The 21,319-nt window shown below is 35.2% G+C and overlaps 1 protein-coding gene and 2 pseudogenes across 1 annotated transcript; 2 read left to right on the top strand and 1 right to left on the bottom strand.

Annotated features, from left to right (window-relative positions):
• The first annotated feature begins 212 nt into the window (after positions 1-212).
• LOC122731612 lies at positions 213-1,153 on the top strand (annotated as a pseudogene).
• A 7,514-nt stretch (positions 1,154-8,667) lies between these two features.
• On the top strand, positions 8,668-11,437 carry LOC122731543 (olfactory receptor 508-like; the record flags this gene model as incomplete). Its single annotated transcript, XM_043971716.1, has 2 exons — positions 8,668-8,705; positions 10,672-11,437. Coding segments are annotated over 2 exons (804 nt in total), but the record flags the coding sequence as incomplete, so codon positions are not given.
• A 7,880-nt stretch (positions 11,438-19,317) lies between these two features.
• On the bottom strand, positions 19,318-20,355 carry LOC122731421 (annotated as a pseudogene).
• Positions 20,356-21,319: the final 964 nt, after the last annotated feature.

The raw sequence follows: 21,319 nt of genomic DNA, 5'->3' as shown, positions 1-21,319 counted from the left end.
TTAGAAGCAGATTTATTCATTTCTGTTTCATTTATTGGCACCCTGCCGTGGTGCATAAAAAGCCAAGAATTGGATGTAAAGAATAGTGGGATGGGCATACCACGTGATAGTGGTGAATGTTTCCTGAATACATCAATAGACATATCCAAATGTAAGTCCTTTATTCTATTTAATCCTCTTTTTGTATTTAATAGGCTCTCTTTCCAAGACAGATGTCTGGTAATAACTGCACTGCTGTGACTGAATTCATTATTTTGGGTTAACACATGATCCAACCCTTCGTGTCATCCTCTTTGTGATATTTCTAGGTGTCTATGCAGTTACATTACTTGGTTACCTTAGCATAATCATCTTGATCAGAATAGCTCCCAACTTCACACTCCAATGTACCTTTTTCTCAGCAACTTGGCTTTTGTAGATATTGGATTTTCTTCATCTGTCACACCTCTCATGCTCATGAACTAACCTTGGGGACATAACCTTAATCCTCTGGGAGCGTGTGTGGCCCAAATGTGTTCTGCAGCCATCGTTTTGGGACAGCTGAGGTGTTTCCTGCTGGCTGTAATGGCTTATGATCGGTATGTAGCCATCTGTAACCCTTGCTGTATTCCACCAACATGTCTACTGGAGTCTGCATTATGTTACTCTTCACATCCTACCTGGGTGGTTGTGTTGAATGCTTGGCTCTTCATGGGTTGCTTATTGAATCGTTCCTTCTGTGGATCCAATAAAATCAATCACTTTTTTTGTGATTATTCTCCAGTTTTGAAACTTTCCAACTACCAAGATGATCTTGCTGAAATTCTTCCTGCTGCCTCTGCTGGATCAGTCATTGTGATCACAGTGTTAATTATATAATCTCTTATGTATACATCCTCTTCTCTGTCCTGAAGATAAGCACCATTGAAGGGAGATCCAAAGCTTTCTCAACTTGTACCTCCCACCTCACAGCAGTCACTCTGTTCTATGGGACTCTTACATTCATTTATTATGATGCCTAAATCTATCTACTCAACAGATGATAATAAAGTGGTGTCAGTTTTCTACACTGTAATGATCCCCATGTTAAACCCCCTGATTTACAGTCTAAGGAACAATGAAGTAAAAAGGTGCCCTGAGAAAACTGATGGGTAGGAAACACTTATTTTCATGAATTATTCTCAATATAATATTACATATTCTGTTCCAGGCACTGTACTAGATTTGGGGGATACAAAGAAAAAATAAATGTTGTTGCCTGTAAGGAGAATTTATTTTCCTAATGTAATGATTATTATTGAGTGTTACCAAAAAATAGGCTTTAGAAAAGGTATATATTCATTTTAATGACTTAAATTGATGAATTTAAATATTTATCAAAAAGTTCTGAAAATACACGGAATGTTTCTACAAATGTAGACCTCCTGACTCTGCAAAAGAGTAGGGAGAGGTGTATATTCAAGCTTTTCTTTGGGTCTATGATTTTTCTTTGTAATTTTGCAGCACTTATGTTCAATTAATTTGTGGTAGTGGTTCTTTCCATTTACATTGTTATAGTCACTTTATGTATTGCGTTCTAGCCTCTTCTAGCTTCACATGCATTAGGTTACGGAAATAATTTCTATGCTTCTCTGTATCCATCATATTTATTGTTTTTACAGTACAGGGATATTCCATTTCACTTGTTTGCCATAATTTGTTTAGCATCCCTTAATCAATGAGCATCTACTTTGTTTCCAATTCTTTGCTACCGCATAATTGCTGCTAATAAATATTTTGGTATATATGAGGACTTTCTTTATATAAATAATCTCCTTGAGGCATTTGCCTTCAAAAATGCTTTCTTTGTTCTATGAGAAAGCTCTTAGGGAGTGGTGAGGAGAGTAGGATACTGAAAGAAATTTAAGTCATGTAAAAACAAAAGATATCAATATAAATTATTTAGAAAAATAAGGTTCTCTACAACCTGGCCCCTTACTACCTTTCTGGCCTTATACCTTACTTTCCCATCAATGCATTGGGCAATTTAGCTACACTGGACTATTTCCCTTTCCCCACATATGACACTCCCATCTTTTGTGCCTTTCCACTAGCTTTCTCAAGTACCTGGACTGCTTTGCTCTCCTGGAATGTCCTCAAGACAGTTCAAATAGCACTTTCTATGAGAAATCTTTTCCCCTCAAGCTTCTTCTTTGAGATGACCTTCTATCTACTATGTCTATAATTTTATGTACCTTACTTATTTGCATGGTGTCTCTCCCAATAGAATGTGAGCTCCTAGATGGCAGGGATATATTTTTTTTTGTTTTCTTTATATTCTGAGTTAATACCCCATGTTTGGCATATAATAAAGTACTTCAAATTCTTGCTGACTGACCACCCTTTTGGTTATCTCCCTTTGGAAGCTCTCCAGATTTTCAACATTTTCCTAATATGTGTAGGCCAGAACTTGACATAGTATTCCATATCTGGTCTGATCAAGGCAGAATCTAATGCAACTATACCCTATGTTTCTCTTAATTCATCCTAAAGTTCCATTAGCCCTTATAGCAGACAAATTGCACTGTTGAGTAATGATTACTTTTTTACTGATTTGTGATTATTCTTTTTCCCCCATGCACTAATTTAACACATAACTTTAATAAAAATTCTCAGTGACACAAACTTGAGAAACATAAAAAGGTATAACATGAAACTGTAATCATATGAGCAAGCAGCTTTCAGAAGAAGAAACCAAAGTTATCTGTAGTCATATGAAAGCTTTTTATACATCACTATGGATTAGAGAAATGCAAATTAAAACAACTCCGAGGTACCACCTTATAAACTATTAAAAATGACAACTTCTGGAGGCGATGAGGAAAAAGAGCCACACTAAAAAGCTATTGGTGTGTTGTGAACTGGTCCAATCATTCAGACCAGTTTGGAATTATTATGAAAGGGCTATAACTGTGCATTTCCTTTGACCCAGAAATAACACTATTAGGCCTGTACTCCAAAGAGATAAAAGAAAAAGGAAAAAGGATGTAGAAAAATAGAAATGGAATTTGTGCAAGAATATTTATAGTAGCTCTTTTTGTGATGGCAAAAAATTGGAAATTGGTTGAATGTTCATTAATTAGAAAATTGGCTGAACAAGTCATGGTATATGGTTGTAATGGAGTTCCATTGTATTATAAGAAATGAGGAAGGGGGTGGTTTCAGAAACACATGGCAAGACCTATATGTACTGATGCAAATGACGTGAGTAGATCCAGGACATCGCTGTGCACAGAAATTTCAATGTTGTAATGATGATTAGCTGTGATAGACCTGGATATTCTCATCAATACAATGATCTAAGATAGTTCCAAAGGACTTCTGATAAAAAAATGCTATCCACCTTCGAGAACTGATGAATTCTGAGTGCAAATTGGAGTATGAGATTCTCACTTTCCCTATGTTTTGCATGATTTCACATGTATAATTGATATCATATTGCTTGCCTTATTAATGGGATAGGGAAGGGTTGGGAAGGAAGAAGATAATTTGGAAACTCAAAATTTAAAAAATGTTAAAAAACAAATAAACATTTTCAAAAAGGAAAAAATATTTTGATTGTTTATTCTGTTTTGTTTTTCAACCTTTTCTACCTTTTACTCAGCAGGAGATAATTTGGGAAATAGTAACTTTATAGTATAATTTGATCATAATAACATCAGAAGATAATCTGAAATCTGACAGTGCTATTCCCTCTTTTTCTTTTTTCCCTTTCATAATTACCCTTTATATTATCTTACAGTTCAATAGCCCCATTGTGGTTCTCATCCCAACTCACACTCATGCTCACACTAATGAGTCAATGCCCACAGAGCAAGGCTGGCTATATCTGTCTTAAAGGTTCTAAGTGGTAACTTTAAATGTTATGCTGTTTTTTTCCCTAATACTATCAGTTTGAACCCTTCTCCTCACTCTGACTTGTTTTCCCCAATATCTATCTCTAGGAGCAGTTAATATTTCTTCAATATTATCATTTCATGTAGTGATTAGTTATCCAATATCATTTGAGCAATAAACATCAATACAAATTCATCCCTATGGACCATTAGCATACTCTCCCCTATACCACCTCAGCCCCTTGAGAGTGGGCTCAAAATTAAGACAGTTGCTACAAAGCATTGACTCCATAAAGTTCATTTCATATATAGCATAGCCAATGAATAATCTCTTCCTTGCTTGTAAGAGCTTTCATCTTTACTGTGAAATCAATTACCTTGCTAAAAGGGTTTGGGCTGTGCTGAGGACTGGAATTAACTACTACAGACTCTAATAGAAATTCCAGTTTCCAAATGTCTGGTAGCTTGTTCTTCAGGACTTTTGTTGAAACTCACATGGTCTCAGCCCTCTCTAATACTATCATGACTCCTTGGAATTGTTGTGGATCATTATCTTGATCCATGTAGCCAAATTCTTTTGTAGTTGATTAGTATTATATATTGCTGTTATTGTGTACAGCATTTGCCTAGTTTTACTCATTTTGTATCAGTTCATATAAATATTCCTAAGTTTTTCTGAATTACTCCCTTCATATTTCTTGTGGCACAATAGTATCTCTTCACAATCATATACCACAACTTCTTCATCCATTCCTCCAATTGATGGGAATTACCTCAGTTTCCAAATTCTTTGCCACTATAGAAAGAGAAGCTATAAATATTTTTGTACATTAGATTTATTTATTTTAAAAAATATCTTTGGGGTAAAGACCTAGTAGCAGGTTTGCTGGATAAGAAGGGTATACATACTTTTATAGCCCTTTGTACATAGTTCTAAATTGTTCTCAAGAATGGTTGGATTAGTTCACAACTCCACCGGTACACAAGTGTATATATTTTTCCATATCCTTTCTAGTATCTGTCATTTTTCTTTTCTATCATCTCTGATGGGTGTGAGGTGGTATCTCAGAGTTGTTTTAATTTGCATTTCTGTAATTATTAGTGATTTAGAAACATTTTATATGGTAATTGATTAGTTTTTATAAATTAGGCGTAGTTCCTTATATTTCATAAATCAGAACTCTATCAGAGAAAGTTGCTATAAAATTTCCCCCCAGTTTCCTGTTTTCCATCTAATTTTGTTGTTGTTGTTGTTGTTTTTTTGTGAGGCAATTGGGGCTAAGTGACTTTCCCAGGGTCACACAGCTAGTAAGTGTCAAGTGTCTGAAGCCGGATCTGAACTCAGGTACTCCTGAATCAGGGCCGGTGCTCTATCCACTGTCCACCTAGCTGCCCCACCCCCCCATCTAATTTTGTGTGCAAAAGCATTTTAATATGTAAATCAAAATGATCTATTTTACTTCAATAATGATTTTTGTCTTTTGTTCAGTTACAAATTCTTCCCTTATCCACAGATCTGACAGGATAAATTTTCCATGCTCCCCTAATTGACTTATGTCTAACTTATGTACTCATTTCAAGCTCATCTTGGTACATGCGTGAAAACTTCCAGACTGCTTTCTAGTTTTTCCTAACAGTTTGGTTAAATAGTCCAAAATTCTTGTTAAAAATTTTCCCCATTAGCTGGGATCTTTGGGGTTTATCAAACATGAGTTTACTGTGGTAATTCCGTTTCTCTGTATATTATATACCTAATCTATTCCATTGATCAACCACTGTTTTTAAATTCAGTTACCAGATTTGTTTTGATGATTATATCATTGGAGTATAGTTTTGAGATTGAGTTACTGCTAGGCCACATTCCTTCACATTTTAAGAAATTAATTCCTTTGATATTCTTGACATTTTGTTTCTCTAGTATTAATTTTTAAATTTGTTTTTCTTAGCTCTATAAAACAATTCTTTGCTAATATGATTCGTATGACAATGAATCAGTAAATTTTTATAAGATAGTATTATTTATTCCATTGCCTTTTCTGTACATCTGGGAAATTTATATTTATAAATATTAATTACTTTCATTTAATTATTAGTTTCATTGGCATCTAATTGGGCAAAAATAGCTTATAATTAGATTAATTTCCTCTTCATTGGATGTGGAGTCACACTCTTCCTTTTTGAGTTAGTAATTCAGTTTACTTTTTATTTTTAAAAAAGCAAATTAGCCCAATGGTTTATCTAATTTGATTGTGTTTTCATAAAACTAGCTCCTCATTTTATTAGTTTTCAATTACATTCTTACTTTCAATTTTATTAATTTCTGGGTTGGAAAAATTACTTTTTGATGCTTATTCTGCTCAGAACTCATTTTGATGAGCCACTTAAAGTTGTTAGAAAGCTATGTAAAGAAAGCTCATCAAAACTGTTCTCTTTACTCCAATATATTGGTTCTGATGCCTCTTCCTTTTAACTTTTGGGAAAAGCCTTAATGTACTATTTTCCTACCTTCTTGTTTCAAACTGTAGCACCTATAAAATAATGGAGGCTTCCCCCCCCAGGTTGTATTCAAAATCATTATTAGCCCCTGTACTGGGAATGCTGCCCACCATGAGATACCAGTTACATCCCATGGTCACTAAATATAATTTAATTCTTATAATTATGAGAAAGTGCTCATTAATAGGTCTTTCATACAGTTAACTATAACAGGTTTTGAATGATTCAGAGGTAGTTGAATGTATGCTAAGGCTGACAAGAAAAACCAATTATGAATTCATATAGACTGAGCACAATCTCAGTTATGCATTTTCTAGCTCATTACTCTCCTAACTCTTGGAGGTATGTTGTGAAGGAAGATTTTAATAGCAAATAATGTAACAAGAGAATATTTTCTGTATTTGAACAAGAATTTTTCAGCCTCAAATTTTATTGTGAGTAAAGATTTGTCCTGTGGCAAATGTTCATTTTGTATTGATATGTCAATAGCAGGTATGACCAGGAAGACTAGAGACTTCAAGAATCATACTCTGGAATCACTTTGAGGGAATTCTGACTGCTTTGGATTATCTATATTCACCTTCTTTCCTAGCCTAGTTGAACCACATCTTTCGTTAAACCTCTTTGATGCATATTTTGAATAGTGGGCTTTGCTTTCACCTTTAAGTAGTAGAAGGGGAAGTAAATAAGTATTTATTAAGCTCCTAGTATGGCATTTGTGCCAAGCACTATTATATGAGGATAATTTATCCCTCACATAAAACTGTGTAAAGAAATTACTCTTGGGGCGGCTAGGTGATGCAGTGGATAGAGCACCGGTCCTGGAGTCAGGAGTACCTGAGTTCAAATCCGGCCTCAGACACATAACACTTAACTAGCTGTGTGACCCTGGGCAAGTCACTTAACCCAATTGCCTCACTAAAAAAAAAAAAAGAAATTACTCTTATTGTCCCCATTTACAATTGAGTAAACCGAGGAAGAGAAGTTAGGTAACTTGCCTAAAGCAAAACAAAATAAATGTCTGAGGCTGGAATTGAACTCAGATCTTTCTGACTACAAGCACCACACTCTATCAACTATACCAACCAGCTGTGTATACTGTAAATGAACAGCCACAATATTTACCACATAATTATCTATCTGGAGGGTACTTGTTGTTTAATGAGCAGGAAAGACTAATCACCAATTCAATGTTTGGAAGTAGACATAGAACCAAGAATGACTTGTCATGACATCCAACAAAATTAGGTTATCCCCAAGAGTAGATAAGCAATGGTAAGGGACTTCTGATTACTATTAGTCTTCTGAGAGTTAGGAGTTTCAAAAAAGCATGAACCTTTGAGTAATGAAAAGTGACAGAATGATGCATCAAGGTGCATGTAATAGTTTCACAGTTTCATATACAATCCTCATTAGTGGCCTTATTTCTCAATGGAGGTAGTAATGTTTGATGATCACTGTCTGCAGTGATATTTGAGCCCAAGAATATAAAATCTGACACTACTTCCATTTCTTGTCCCTCTATTTGTCAGGAAGTGATGGGGTCATTTGCAAAGATCTTAGTTTTTTGTGTTGTTAAGCTTCAAGCCAGCTCTTACAATCTCTTCTTTTATCCTCCTCAAGAAGCTTCTTAATTCTTTACTTTCTGCCATTAGAGTGGTATCATCTGCATATCTGAGATTGGTGATATTTCTTTTCTTATTTATTTAGTATTTTATTTTCTCCAATTACATGTAAAAACAATTTTTAACTTTTGTTTGCTAAAGTTGTTAATTACTTAATCTAACTTTTTAGTTGATTCTCTAGGATTCACCATGTATACCAGTATATCTGCAAAGAGTGATAATTTTGTTTCCAGTTGCCTATGCAAATTTTTCTTCTACTTTTTCGTTTTTTTGATTTTGTTCTATTGTTTATTGATGTCTCAATATAATAATTAGTTTCCATGTGCCCAAATCTAATTTTATCAGTCCTTCTTTGAGGCAATTCTGATGATATTAAGGTTCACTCACTCCCCAACTCCTTCCCCCTCTTCTCCTCCCCTCCATAAGCTTTTTTCTTGTTTCTTTCCCCTTCTCCCTCCCCCAGTCTATCCCCCCTACACCTCAACCCTATTTTAATGATGTCATCATGGGTTAGTTAGGTGGCACAGTGGACAAAGCACAAGCCCTGGACCCAGGAGGCCCCAAGCCCAAATCTGGCCCCAGACATAAGACACCCCACCCTGTCTGCCCCACAAAGAACAAAACATAAATGCTTTATAGATTTTATCCCTTCATATTCAGTTCAGACCTGTGTCTTCTGTGAATTCCTTACTGAGATAGTTCTTATGAGTTCGAAGTATTATCTTCCCATGTAGGAATATAAATCTTTTAATATCCCTCATGAAGTATTTTTCCTATTTACCTTTTTATGCTTCTCCAGGGTCTTGTATTTGAAAGTCAAATTTTCTATTCAGTTCAGGTCTTTTCATAACAAATGCCTGAAAGACCTCTTTCTCATTGAAGTCCCATTTTTTCCTCTGAAAGATTATACTCAGTTTTGCTGGGTACCTGATTTTTGGCTGTAGTCCCAGTTCCTTTGCCCTCTGGAATATTATATTCCATGCCCTTTGGTTCTTTAATGTAGAAGCTGCTAGATCTTACTTTATCCTTATTGGAGCTCCACAGTATTTGAATTCCTTTTTTCTAGCTGCTTGCAATATTTTCTCCTTGACCTGGGAGTTCTGGAATTTGGCTATAATATTCCTGGAGGTTTTCCTTTTGGGATCTCTTTCAGGAGGTGATCGGTGGATTCTTACAGTTTCTATTTTAGTTTCTGTTTCTAGAATATCTGGGCAATTTTCCCTCACAATCTCTTGGAGGATGGTGTCTAAGCTCTTGTTTTGGTCATGGTTTTCAGGTAGTCCAGTGATTTTCAAATTATCTCTCCTAGATTTATTTTCTAGGTCAGCTGTTTTTGCAAGGAGATATTTCACATTGCCCTCTATTTTTTCATTCAATTAGATTTGCTTTACTGTGTCTTGGTTTCTCATAAGGTCACTAGCTTCCATTTGTTCAATCCTAATTCTTAGGCAGTTATTTTCATCAGACAGTTTTCTAATCTCCTTTTCCATTTGCCTTTTCAAACTGTTGACTTTTTTCTCATGACTCTCTTGCATTGATTGCTCTCATTTCTCTTTCCATTCCTTCCTCTCTTTCTCTACATCTTCTTTTGATTTCTCCTACTTTCTCTTCAAAGTCCCTTTTGAGAGCTTCCATGGCCTGAGACCAGTTCATATTTTTCTTGGAAGCTTTGGATGTTGGAGCTTTGACCCTGTTATTATCTTCTTCTTCTGAGGTTGTATTGTGGCTTACCTTTCCCCCAAAGAAGTTTTCAATGGTCTGCTTTCTCTGCCTACTAATTCTGGCTTCCCAAATCTAATTTTTAAGGAATTATTGTCTTCAGTGAGTTTTTGTACCTCCTTTTTCATTTAACCAATTCTAATTTTTAGAGTTCTTCTCTTCAGTGAATTTTTGTAAATCTTTTTCCATTTGGCCAATTATTTTTTTTAAAGGAGTACTTCTTATTAGTGAATTTTTGTACCTCTTCTGGTGTTTTTTTGTTTTTTTGTTTTAGTGAGGCAATTGGGGTTAAGTGACTTGCCCAGAGTCACACAGCTAGTAAGTGTTAAGTGTCTGAGGCCGGATTTGAACTCAGATACTCCTGACTCCAGGGCCAGTGCTCTATCCACTGTGCCACCTAGCTGTCCCTCTTCTGTTTTTTAAAGTGTTATTTTCTTCAGTAATGTTTTGTCCCTCCTTTACCAAGCTGCTGACTCTTAAAAAATCATTTTCTTGCATCACTCTCATTTTTTGGCCAATTTTTCTCTACTTGTATTATTTGATTTTAAAAATACTTCAAAAAACTTTTCCAGTTATTTTTTTTTTGTCCTGAGACTTATTCACATTTTTCTTTGAGGTTTTGAATGTAGTTTCTTTGATTTCCTTCTCTTCTTCTGAGTTTATGGTTTGAGCTTCCCTGTCACCATAGTAATTTTCTATGGTCATGTTACTTTTTTGTTGTTTGCTCATTTTTCTTGCATATTTCTTGATTTTTAACATTATGCTAAAATTGGGTTATACTCATAAGGTAGAGGGGGCACTGTCCCAAGCTTCAGGTTTTGCATTCTGCTGTTTTTAGATCTAGTTGTGAAAGGTCTGCAAGTTTTCACTTCTAAGGTGGTATGATCTAAGGAGAGTTGTTATCTCTGTTCTCCTGTACTGTTCTCTGGTTTGTGAATAACCACAAGCACCTTTTCCCACCTTTGAACTGTGACTAGGGTCTCTTTTATCCTCAGCCATTTGGCTTTTGTGGATATTGGATATTCCTCATCTGTCACACCTCTCATGCTCATCAACTTTCTTGTTGAAAAGACTTCAATCACTCTGGGAGGCTGTGTGGCTCAATTTTGTTTTGCAGCTACCTTTGGGTCAGTTGAGTGCTTCCTGCTGGCTGTGATGGCCTATGATCGGTATGTGGCCATCTGTAGCCCCCTACTCTACTCCACCAACATGTCTACTAGAGTCTACACCCTGTTAGTCATCACATCCTACCTAGGTGGTTGTATAAATTCTTGGATCTCTACTGGTTTCTTATTGAATCTGTCCTTCTGTGGATCTAATAAGATCAATCACTTTTTCTGTGATTATTCACCACTTTTGAAACTTTCCAACAACCAAGATAATCTTGCTGAAATTCTTCCTGCTGCCTCTGCTGGGTCTGTCATTGTGATTACAGTGTTCATTATCATAATCTCTTATGTCTACATCCTCTTCTCTGTACTGAAGATAAAGTCCACTGAAGTGAGATCCAAAGCTTTCTCAACTTGCACCTCCCACCTCACAGCAGTTACTCTCTTCTATGGCACCCTTACATTCATTTATATGATGCCCAAGTCCAGCTACTCAACAGATCAGAATAAAGTGATATCTGTTTTCTATTCCATAATGATCCCCATGTTGAACCCACTGATCTACAGTCTAAGGAACAATGAAGTCAAAGGGGCACTGAGGAAACTGATGAGTAGGAAACACCTTTTTTCATGAATTCAACACAATAGTTGTATTCATTATGTACTTATTGTGTACATATTATGTCTCAGGCATTACGTTCAGTTTCAAGGATGCAAGGACAAAAATGAACCATTCCCTACCTTTAAGAATCTAATATTCTATTGAAATAATGGTTATGATGAAGGGATATTAATTAATCGGTTTTGGCAAGGGAAGTCTCTTAACACTGTTTGCCTCAGTTCTTCATTGGTAAAATGAGCTGGAAAAGGAAATGGTAAACAGCTTTTCCAAGAAAAACCTAAATGGGTTCATGAATCGTCAGACATGACAGAAATTATTGAACAATAAAATTCATTATTTGTGTTGTTTTCTTGGCTCTGCCATCATTACTATATCAGATTATGTAAATCTTTTCTGTTTCTGTATTAATCATATTTTTAAAATTTCACATTAATATTTCATTATGTTGATATAACAAAATTTGTTTAGCTACTCTTCAGTCATAAGGCATCTGCTTTCATTCTAGCTTTTTGTTACCACAAAAGTAATGCTATAAATACTTTGTTTTATGCAGGAAATGTCTTGTTATCAGTGACCACCTTTGTGGCACAATGCACCTGTAAAATGTATTCTTTTTTCTTTATGATAATTCTTTGTGAGATGTGAGGAGGGAGAGATCCTAGAAGGAATTTAGATTATGTTAAAATAGAAGATATCAATAAAGAATAATTTAAAAATAAAAATCTCCACAATCTTGCTCCTTCCTACCTCTTCAGTCTTATAACTTACTCTTGTTCATTCAGTGTTAAATCCAGCTGCGTTGGACTATTTGCCTTTCCCCACACAAGACACTCCATCTTCTATGTCTTTGCACTAGCTGTCTCACATGCCTGAAATGCTTTGTTCACTCACCTCTGCCAGTTAATTTATCTCACTTTCCTAAGAACAGTTCACATCCCATTTTCTTCAAGAAGTGTTTCCTCACTGACTAATAGTAGTTTCCTCTCTAAGTTTACCATTCACTTTGTCTATAATTTGTATGAATCTAGTTATTTATATAATGTCTCTTCCAATAGCATGTGAGCTCCACAAAGGCAGGGTCTTTTTTTTTTTTTTTTTAGCTTTTCTTTGTATTCCAAGTTATAGCAAGGAGCCTGGCTTATAGTAAGCCCTTAACATCCTTGTTGACTGGTGACCAACTTGGTTATCCTCCTTTGCATACTATCCAGAATTTCAATGTTTTCTTAAAATGGGGAGGTCAGGATTAAAAATAGTGTTTCACATCTGGTTTTATTAAAGCAGAACCCAATGGAATTATTACATTTACAATTTAAAAATAATCTTTTATTTTTTCCAATTGCAGATAAATATTTTTTACATTTGTATTAAAATTTTGTATTTTCATATTTCCCTCTTCCCTGCCTCCTCTATGCCCTCATTGAGAATGCAAGCAACTTGATATAGGATATACATATGCAGTCATAGTAAACATATTACCATATTAGTCATATTGTGAAAAAAAACAACCCATAGCCCCTGTCCCCCCCCCCCCAAACCAACCCAAGACAAATAGAGATAAAAAAGCATGGTATATCTGCACTCAGACTCTATCAGTTCTTTCTTTGGAGGTAGATAGCATTTTTTATCTTAGATCCTTCTGAATTGTCTTAGTTTTGTATTAATGAGAATAGCTAAGTTATTCCCAGTTCATCGTTGCACCCTATTGTTTTCACCATTTACAATGTTCTCTTGTTTCTGATCACTTAACGTTGCCTCAGTTCATGTAAGTCTTTCCACATTTTTTTTTTTTGCAGGGCAATGAGGACTAAGTGACTTGCCCAGGGTCATACAGCTAATAAGTGTCAAGGGTCTGAGGCCAGATTTGAACTCAGGTCCTTTGGGAACCAGGGCCAGTGCTTTATCTACTGCGCTACCTAGCTGCCCCCTTTCCACATTTTTTGAGGCTATCCTGCTCCTCATTTCTTAGAGCACAATAGTTTTCCATCACAATCATATAGCACAACTGTTCAGCCATTCCCCAATTGATCAGCATCCCCTCAATTTTTGATTCTTTCCTACCATAAAAAGAGGTGCTAGAAATATTTTGTTCATACAGGTCTTTTTCCTTTTTCTTTGATCTCTTTGAGGTACAGACACCTAGTAGTAGAATTACTGGGTCAAAGAGTATGCACAGTTTGAAAAACCCTTGGGCATAGTTCCAAATTGTTCTCCAGAATGATTAGATCAGTTTACAAGTCTACCAACAGTGTATTAGTGTCACAATTTTCCCTAATCCTCTCCAACACTTGCCATTTTTCTTTTCTGTCATATTATCCAATCTTTATAGCTTGTACGTCAGTACAGTACAGTACAGTTAGCTTGTACTTCAGAGTTAGTTTAATGTACATTGCTCTAATCACTGGTGATTTTCATATGACTATCAACTGCCTTGATTTTTTCCTTTGAAACCTGACTGTTCATCTCATCGAATATTTATTAATTGGGAAATGACTTTTATTCTTTAAATTTGACTCAGTTCTCTATATATTTGAGAAATGAAGTCTTTTTCAGAAAAAAAATTATGTAAAAATTTCCCCTCAGTTTTCTGCTTTCCTTCTACTCTTAGCTGCATTGGTTTTGTTTTTGAAAACCCTTTTTAATTTAATGTTATCAGAACTATCCCTTTTATATTCCATATTACTCTCTATCATGTTTGTTGATGTCTTCCCTTATCCATAGAACTGACAGGTAAACTATTCTATGCTCCCTTAATTTGTTTATGTTATCATTTATGTCTAAATCATGTACCCATTTTGACCTTCTTTCAATATATGGTATGAAATGTTGCTTTATATCTAATTTCTCTCAAATTATTTTCAGGTTTCTTTTTTGATTTCTTGCAAACAATGATTTCTCATCCCCAAAGCATGGATATGTGGGTTTATCAAATCACCAGATTTCTGTATTGTGAAGCTAATCTATTTCATATATTTGAGAAAGGTTCTTATGGGACTCCAACTATCTGCTTCACTTTTCACAAACTCAGGAACTGTATGAACAGAACTATAAAATACTTTTCACACAAATGAAGTCAAATATAAACAAATGGAAAACATTAATTACTCATGGTAGGCTGAGCCAATATAATAAAAATGACAATTCTACCTAAATTATGTACCTACCCATTTTGACCTTATTTTATTATACAGTGTAGATGTTGGTCTACACCTAGTTTCTGCCATACTGTTTTCTAGTTTTCTCAGCAGTTTTCATCAAATAATGAGTTTTTGTTCTAAAAGCTTGGACTTTTGGGGTTATCATATACTAATTATGGTCATTTACTATAGTGTAATTCATGCCTATTCTACTCCACTGATCTACCAGTCTATTTCTTAGCTAGTCCCACATTGTTTAGATAATCACTGTTTTATAATACAGTTTGAGATCTGGTATGGCTAGACCACTTCCTTTCATATTTTTGCATTGATTCACTTGATATCCTTGAACTTTTGTTCTTCCAGATGAATTTTATTATAATTTTTTCTAGATCTATAAAATATTTTTGTTAGTTTGATTGATCTAGGCCTAAATTTAATTTAGGTAGGATTGTCATTTTTATTATATTGGCTCAGCCTACCATGAGCAATTAATGTTTCCAGTTGTTTATATTTGACTTCATTTGTGTGAAAAGTAGTTTGTAGTTCTGTTCATACAGTTCCTGAATTTGTGAAGAGTGAAGCAGATAGTTGGAGTCCTATAAGAACCTTGCTCAAATATATGAAATAGATTAGCTTCACAATACAGAAATCTGGTGATTTGATAAACCCACATATCCATGCTTTAGGGATGAGAAATCATTATTTGCAAGAAATAAAAAAAAGAGACCTGGAGATAATTTGAGAGAAATTAGATATAAACCAACATTTTACACCATATATTGAAAGAAGGTCAAAATGGGTAGGTACATGATTTACACATAAAGGGTGATGCCACAAATAAATTAAGAGAGCATGGAATAGTTTATCTGTCATATTTATGTACAAGGGAAGAATTTAGGAATAAAAGAGATATAGAGAGCATTATAAAAAGATAATTTTGTAAAATAGATAATTTTGATTATTTAAAATTAAAAAGCTTTTTCACAAACAAAACCAATACAGAAAAAAATATAAGGAAAGCAGAAAACTGGGAAAGAATTTTTAGAACAAGTATCTCTGATAAAGGCCTCCTTTCTCAAATATATAGAGAAATGAGTCAAATGTATAAAAATACAAGTGATTCCCAAACTGAAAAATGGTCAAAGCATATGAACAGGCAGTGTTCAGACAGAAATCAAAGCTATCTATAGTCATATGAAAAAAAAAACGCTCTAAAGCACTATTGATCAGAGAAATACATATTCAAACAACTCTGAGTTACCACTCTTCATCTATCAGAGTGGCAAATATAACAAAAAAGGAAAATGTTGAATGTTGGAGGGGATGTGGGAAAACTGGGGTGCTAATCCACTATTAGTAGAGTTGTGAATTGATTTGGAACTATGTCCAAAGGGCTAAAAAACTGTTCATACCACTACTAGGTTTATAGCCCAAAGACATTCCCCCAAAGAGAAAAAGGCATATTTGTATGAAAATATTTCCAGTAGCTCTTTTTGTGGTGGCTAAGATTTGAAAATCAAAGGAATGTCTATCAGCTGGGGAATGGCTGAACAAGCTGTGGTATATGATTGTAATGGAATATTATTGTGATATAAGAAATGACAAGGAGGACGACTTCAGAAAGGCCTGGAAACACTTATATGAATTCACGTATAGTGGAGTGAGCAGAACCAGGAGAATATTGTGTACAGTGACAGCAATATTGTTTGATGAAGAACTATGAATGCCTTAACTATTGTCAGTAATACAATGATCCAAGACAATCCCAAAGGACTAATGATGAAGCATACTATCCACCTCCAAAGAAAGAACTGATATTGATTGAACATAGACCGAAGCATGTTACTTTTTACTTTCTTTCTTTCATCTATTTCTTTTATTCAAGTTTTCTTATGCAAAATAACTAATATGGTAATGTTTTACATAATTGCACATGTATAAAATGCATCTGATTGTTTATTGCCTCAGAGAGGGAGGAGAGGAAGGGAATGAGGGATAGAATTTGGAACTCAAAGCTTTAAATAAAAATGTTTATTATTTTAAAAAATGCAACGATCTAAAACAATTCTGAAGGATTTACGATAAAAAATGCTATCTACATCCAGAGAAAGAACTGATGGAGTCTGAAGGAAGATCAAAGCATATTATATTCACTTTCTTTATTTTTGTGTGTTTTCTTGTTTCTTCTTTTATAACATGACTAATGTGGAAATATGTTTTATCTGATGGCACATAGATAACTTACATTGCTTACTGTCTTAGGTAGGGGTAAGGAAAGGGAAGGAAGAAAATTTAGAACTCAGTTTTTTAAATGAATATTTAAAATTATCTTCTCATATAATTGGAAAAACATTATTAAAAAAGGGACTTATGATGAAAAATGCTATTCCCCTTCAGAGAAAAAAGTAATGAAGTCTGAATGCAGATTGAAACATGCTTTTTTTTTTTTTTACTACATATTTGTTTCTGTTTCATTTTTTGGTGGTGGTGTTGTGGTTCTGTGTTTTTTTGGTTTTTTGGGGTTTTTTTTTGCAGGCAATGAGGGTTAAGTGACTTGCCCAGGGTCACACAGCTAGTAAGTGTCAAGTGTCTGAGGCCAGATTTGAACTCAGGTCCTCCTGAATCCAGGGCTGGTGCTTTATCCACTGCACCATCTAGCTGCCCCTGTGTTTTCTTTCATAACATGACTAATATGGAAATATGTTTTGCATGACTATACATGTATAAGTTCTATCAAATCTTCTGCATTCTTAATGAAGGGAAAGAAGAGGGAGGGAAGGAGAGAGTTTGGAAATAAAAGATTTTAAGAAGAAATGACAAAAATTATTTTATATATAACTGGAAAAATACCATTTTTTTAAATTAAGGAGGTGATCATTCCATTGGATTATGTTTTAATAAGACCAGATATGGAATAACATGTTCAGACCTGGCCTTCCAACTTTAGATTGAAAATCTGGAGAACATTTAAAGGGGGATAACCAGGTGGTGGTCAGTTAATAAGGATTTTAAATGCTTACTATGTATCAGGCACTACAGTATAACTTGATATACAAAGAAAAGCAAAAAAAAAAAACAAAAAAAGCCCAAACCAGTTCCTATCATCCATGAATTCACATTCTATTGAGAGAGATGCCATGTAAATAGCCAGGCCCATACAAATTACAGACAAAGTAACTGCAAGGTCATCTTAGAGATGAAGTCACTGTTAGCTAGAGAAGAAAGGTTCCTTGCAGAAGGTGGAATTTTTTTTTGGGGGGGTGAGGCAATTGGGGTTAAGTGACTTGCCCAGGGTCACACAGCTAGTAAGTGTCAAGTGTCTGAGTCCAGATTTGAACTCAGGTCCTCCTAACTCCAGGGCCAGTGCTCTATCCACTGCACCACCTAGCTGCCCCAGTCACCTAGCTGCCCCCAGAAGGTGGAATTTGAGCTGTCTTGAGCAAAGTGCAGAAAACTGAGTAGCAGAGGGAGGGGAGCAAAGCATTTCAAGCCTGTGAGTCAGGTATTGTAGGGACACAGAAGATGGAGTGTCATGTGTGGGGAAAGTCTAGTGGTCTAGTGGAGATAGATTGTACACTACATAGATGGGAAGAAAGTGTGATACTGGAAAGGTAGAAAAAGGCCAGGTTGTAGAGATTTTTATTTTTTAAAAATAATTCTTTATTGATAACTTTCTTTTTCATCAACTAAATTTCTTCTAGTATCTCACCTTCTTCACTCTCCACCATAAAGAGTTATCTCATAGGTAAAAAAAGATACATATTTTCAGGTATATTATGCCACAAAGGTGATCATTGATAAAAAGAAAGTCCCTATATATACCAAAATATTTATAGCACCAGTTTTGTGGTAGCAAACAACTGGAAATGAAGCAGATGACCCATGTTGTGGCACATGAACATAATGGAATATTACTGTGCTGTAAAAAATATGATTAATACAAAAACATAGAAAAGATTTACATGATCATAGCAAAGCCAATAAAATATCACACACACACACACAATGTTAATAGAAAATGTCTGTTTCAAGATTCCAGAAAATAATCATGGAGTCAAAGAAAAACAATGAGAAGACACCTCTCCATACACCTTTGTGGAGGTGGGAGGTCCACGTTTGTGGAAAATTACATTTATTTTCAGATCTTTGCAATAAACATTTAAATTCACAACTTTAACCCATGAAAATTAAAAAAAACCCTTTTCTAAAGCCCATTTATTGGTATCCTTTTATCCTAATCATTATACCAGTATATTATGAATTCCTTATGGGCAAAGACAGTTTTATTTTTGTCCTTACTTCCCCAGAACTTATTGCAATCCCTGAAATATAGTATGTACTTAATAAATACTTGTAACTGTGATAGACTTAGCTCTTCTCAGTAATACAATGATCCAATATAATTCCAAAGGACTCATGATGGAAAATGTTCTTCACATCCAGAAAAAAAAGAATGGTGAAATCTGCATTCAGAATGAACCATACCATTTCTATTTTTTGAGGTTTTTCCCTTTTGTTCTGATTCTACTTTCACAATATGACTAATGCAGAAATATGTTTAATGTGATTGTACATATATAAACTATATCAAATTGCTTTCTATCTTGAGGAGGGGGAGGGAAGGGAGAGAAGAAGAAAAATTCAGAACTCAAAATCTTATAAAAACAAAGGTTGAAAACTATCTCTACATGTAACTGGAAAATAATAAAATACTTTTATGATTAAAAAATAAATACTTGTTATACTGAGTTGGATTCACAAAGAAGGAAGTTTCCTATTCACCAGGTTTCTTAGAGCCCTTTTAACTTCATTGTTCCTTAGACTGTAGATCAGGGGGTTCAGCATAGGGATCATTACAATGTAGAAAACAGACATTACTTTATTCTCATCTGTTGTGTAGTTGGACTTAGGCAACACATAAATGAATGTAGTGGTCCCGTAGAATAGAGTGACTGCTGTAAGGTGGGAGGTGCAAGTTGAGAAAGCTTTGGATCTGCCCTCAGTGGAGCTTATCTTCAGGACAGAGAAGAGAATGTAAACATAAGAGATTATGATAACAAACACTGTGATCACAATGACTGACCCAGCAGAGGCAGCAGGAAGAATTTCAGCAATATCGTCTTGGGAGTAGGACAGCTCCAAAAGTGGTGAATAATCACAGAAAAAATGATCAATCTTATTGGGTCCACAGAAGGTCCGGGTCAGTAAGCAACCAGCGAAGACCAAAGCATTTATACAACTAGCCAGGTAGGATGTGAAGAGTAACAGAGTGCAGACCCTAGGAGACATGGTGGTAGAGTAGAGTAAGGGGTTACAGATGGCCATGTACCGATCATAGGCCATGACAGCCAGCAGGAAGCACTCAGCTGTCCCAAAGGTGGCTCCACAGAACATCTGAGTCATACAGCCTTCCAAAGAGATTATGGTTTTGTCCACAAGGAAGTTCTTGAGCATAACGGGTGTGACAGTTGAGGAATACACAGCATCCACAAATGCCAAATGACTGAGGAAAAGGTACATTGGGGTATGAAGTTGGGAGCTATTTCTGATCAATATGATAATGATAAGATTACCAACTATGGTGATTGCATAGACACCCAAAAATATCACAAAGAGGATGACACAAAGGGATGGATCATCTGTTAAGCCAAAAAGAATGAACTCAGTCACATCGGTGCAGTTATTGCCAGACATCTGTCTTGGAAAGAGAGCCTATTAGACAGAAAAGAAGGATATTAAAATAGAATACAGAACTAAGATTTGGATATGTCCATTGATGTATTCATGGAACATTCACTGACCTATATGCCCTTTGTACTATCTTTTTCCCATACTTTGCCCTTATGCACCATGGCAGGGTGCCAATAAGCAAAGAAGAGATGAAGAAATTTGTTTCCTCCCAATTCTTCCCCACGAACCAACAATACTGTGTGATTTGCCAATTGTGCCATTGTGACAATGTGAAAAATTATGTAAGAGTGAAGCAGATACTTGAATTCCCACCATAGGAACCTTTCTTAAATATATGCAGAGATTATATCCAAATGTGCAAATGCTATTCTGAAACCAGCCACCATTGTTTATCCTTTCCCAAGGACCAGTCTGCTTTGTTATTCCTGACTTCTCAAAAGAACACCTTCTACACTGGACTACATTATACACCACATGCTAACTGATTATAAGGAAAGTCCTGGTATCAAAGATGACCCTTGTGCTCTAAAATAACAAAAGAAAAGGAATGAGGAATCTGGATTCTAAGTTTCCTCATCATATTTTACTCCTAGAACTTGGTATTACTATAAAAGGCTATCATCAGGCTAGACATTGTAGCCTGAAGGACTATGGGAAATTTCCCATGGGAATTTCTGTTGTTTCTAGGTAAAATAATGGAAAAAATTTGCTCAACCTGTTACAACCCTATCTTGTTTACTTATTGCTTGCTTCAATTGCAAAATAGCTGATCAAATTTGTCATAAGAAGTGATGGATGTGACTGCTTTGGAGTAATATGGGAACACTTTTATTAATTGATAGAGTGAACTCAGTAGAATGATTAATGTGATGATCACAATAATCCTGATAGGGGACCTCAGAACTTGGACCAAAATAGTGACAAATCAAGTCTTCAAAACACTGATGAGGAAATATTACGTATCACTTCTTGGCAGAGAATTGATAGACTTGAAAAGATTAAGCTTGGTCCTATACCATTTATTTAATGATTTATTTAAAACTAGTTTTTCCTATAACTACTGCTA

This window comes from Dromiciops gliroides, chromosome 6, assembly GCF_019393635.1.
Source record: "Dromiciops gliroides isolate mDroGli1 chromosome 6, mDroGli1.pri, whole genome shotgun sequence".
Classification (NCBI taxonomy): domain Eukaryota; kingdom Metazoa; phylum Chordata; class Mammalia; order Microbiotheria; family Microbiotheriidae; genus Dromiciops; species Dromiciops gliroides.
The sequence above is the reverse complement of the archived record's forward strand: the minus strand, read 5'-3'. Positions and strand labels throughout refer to the sequence as shown.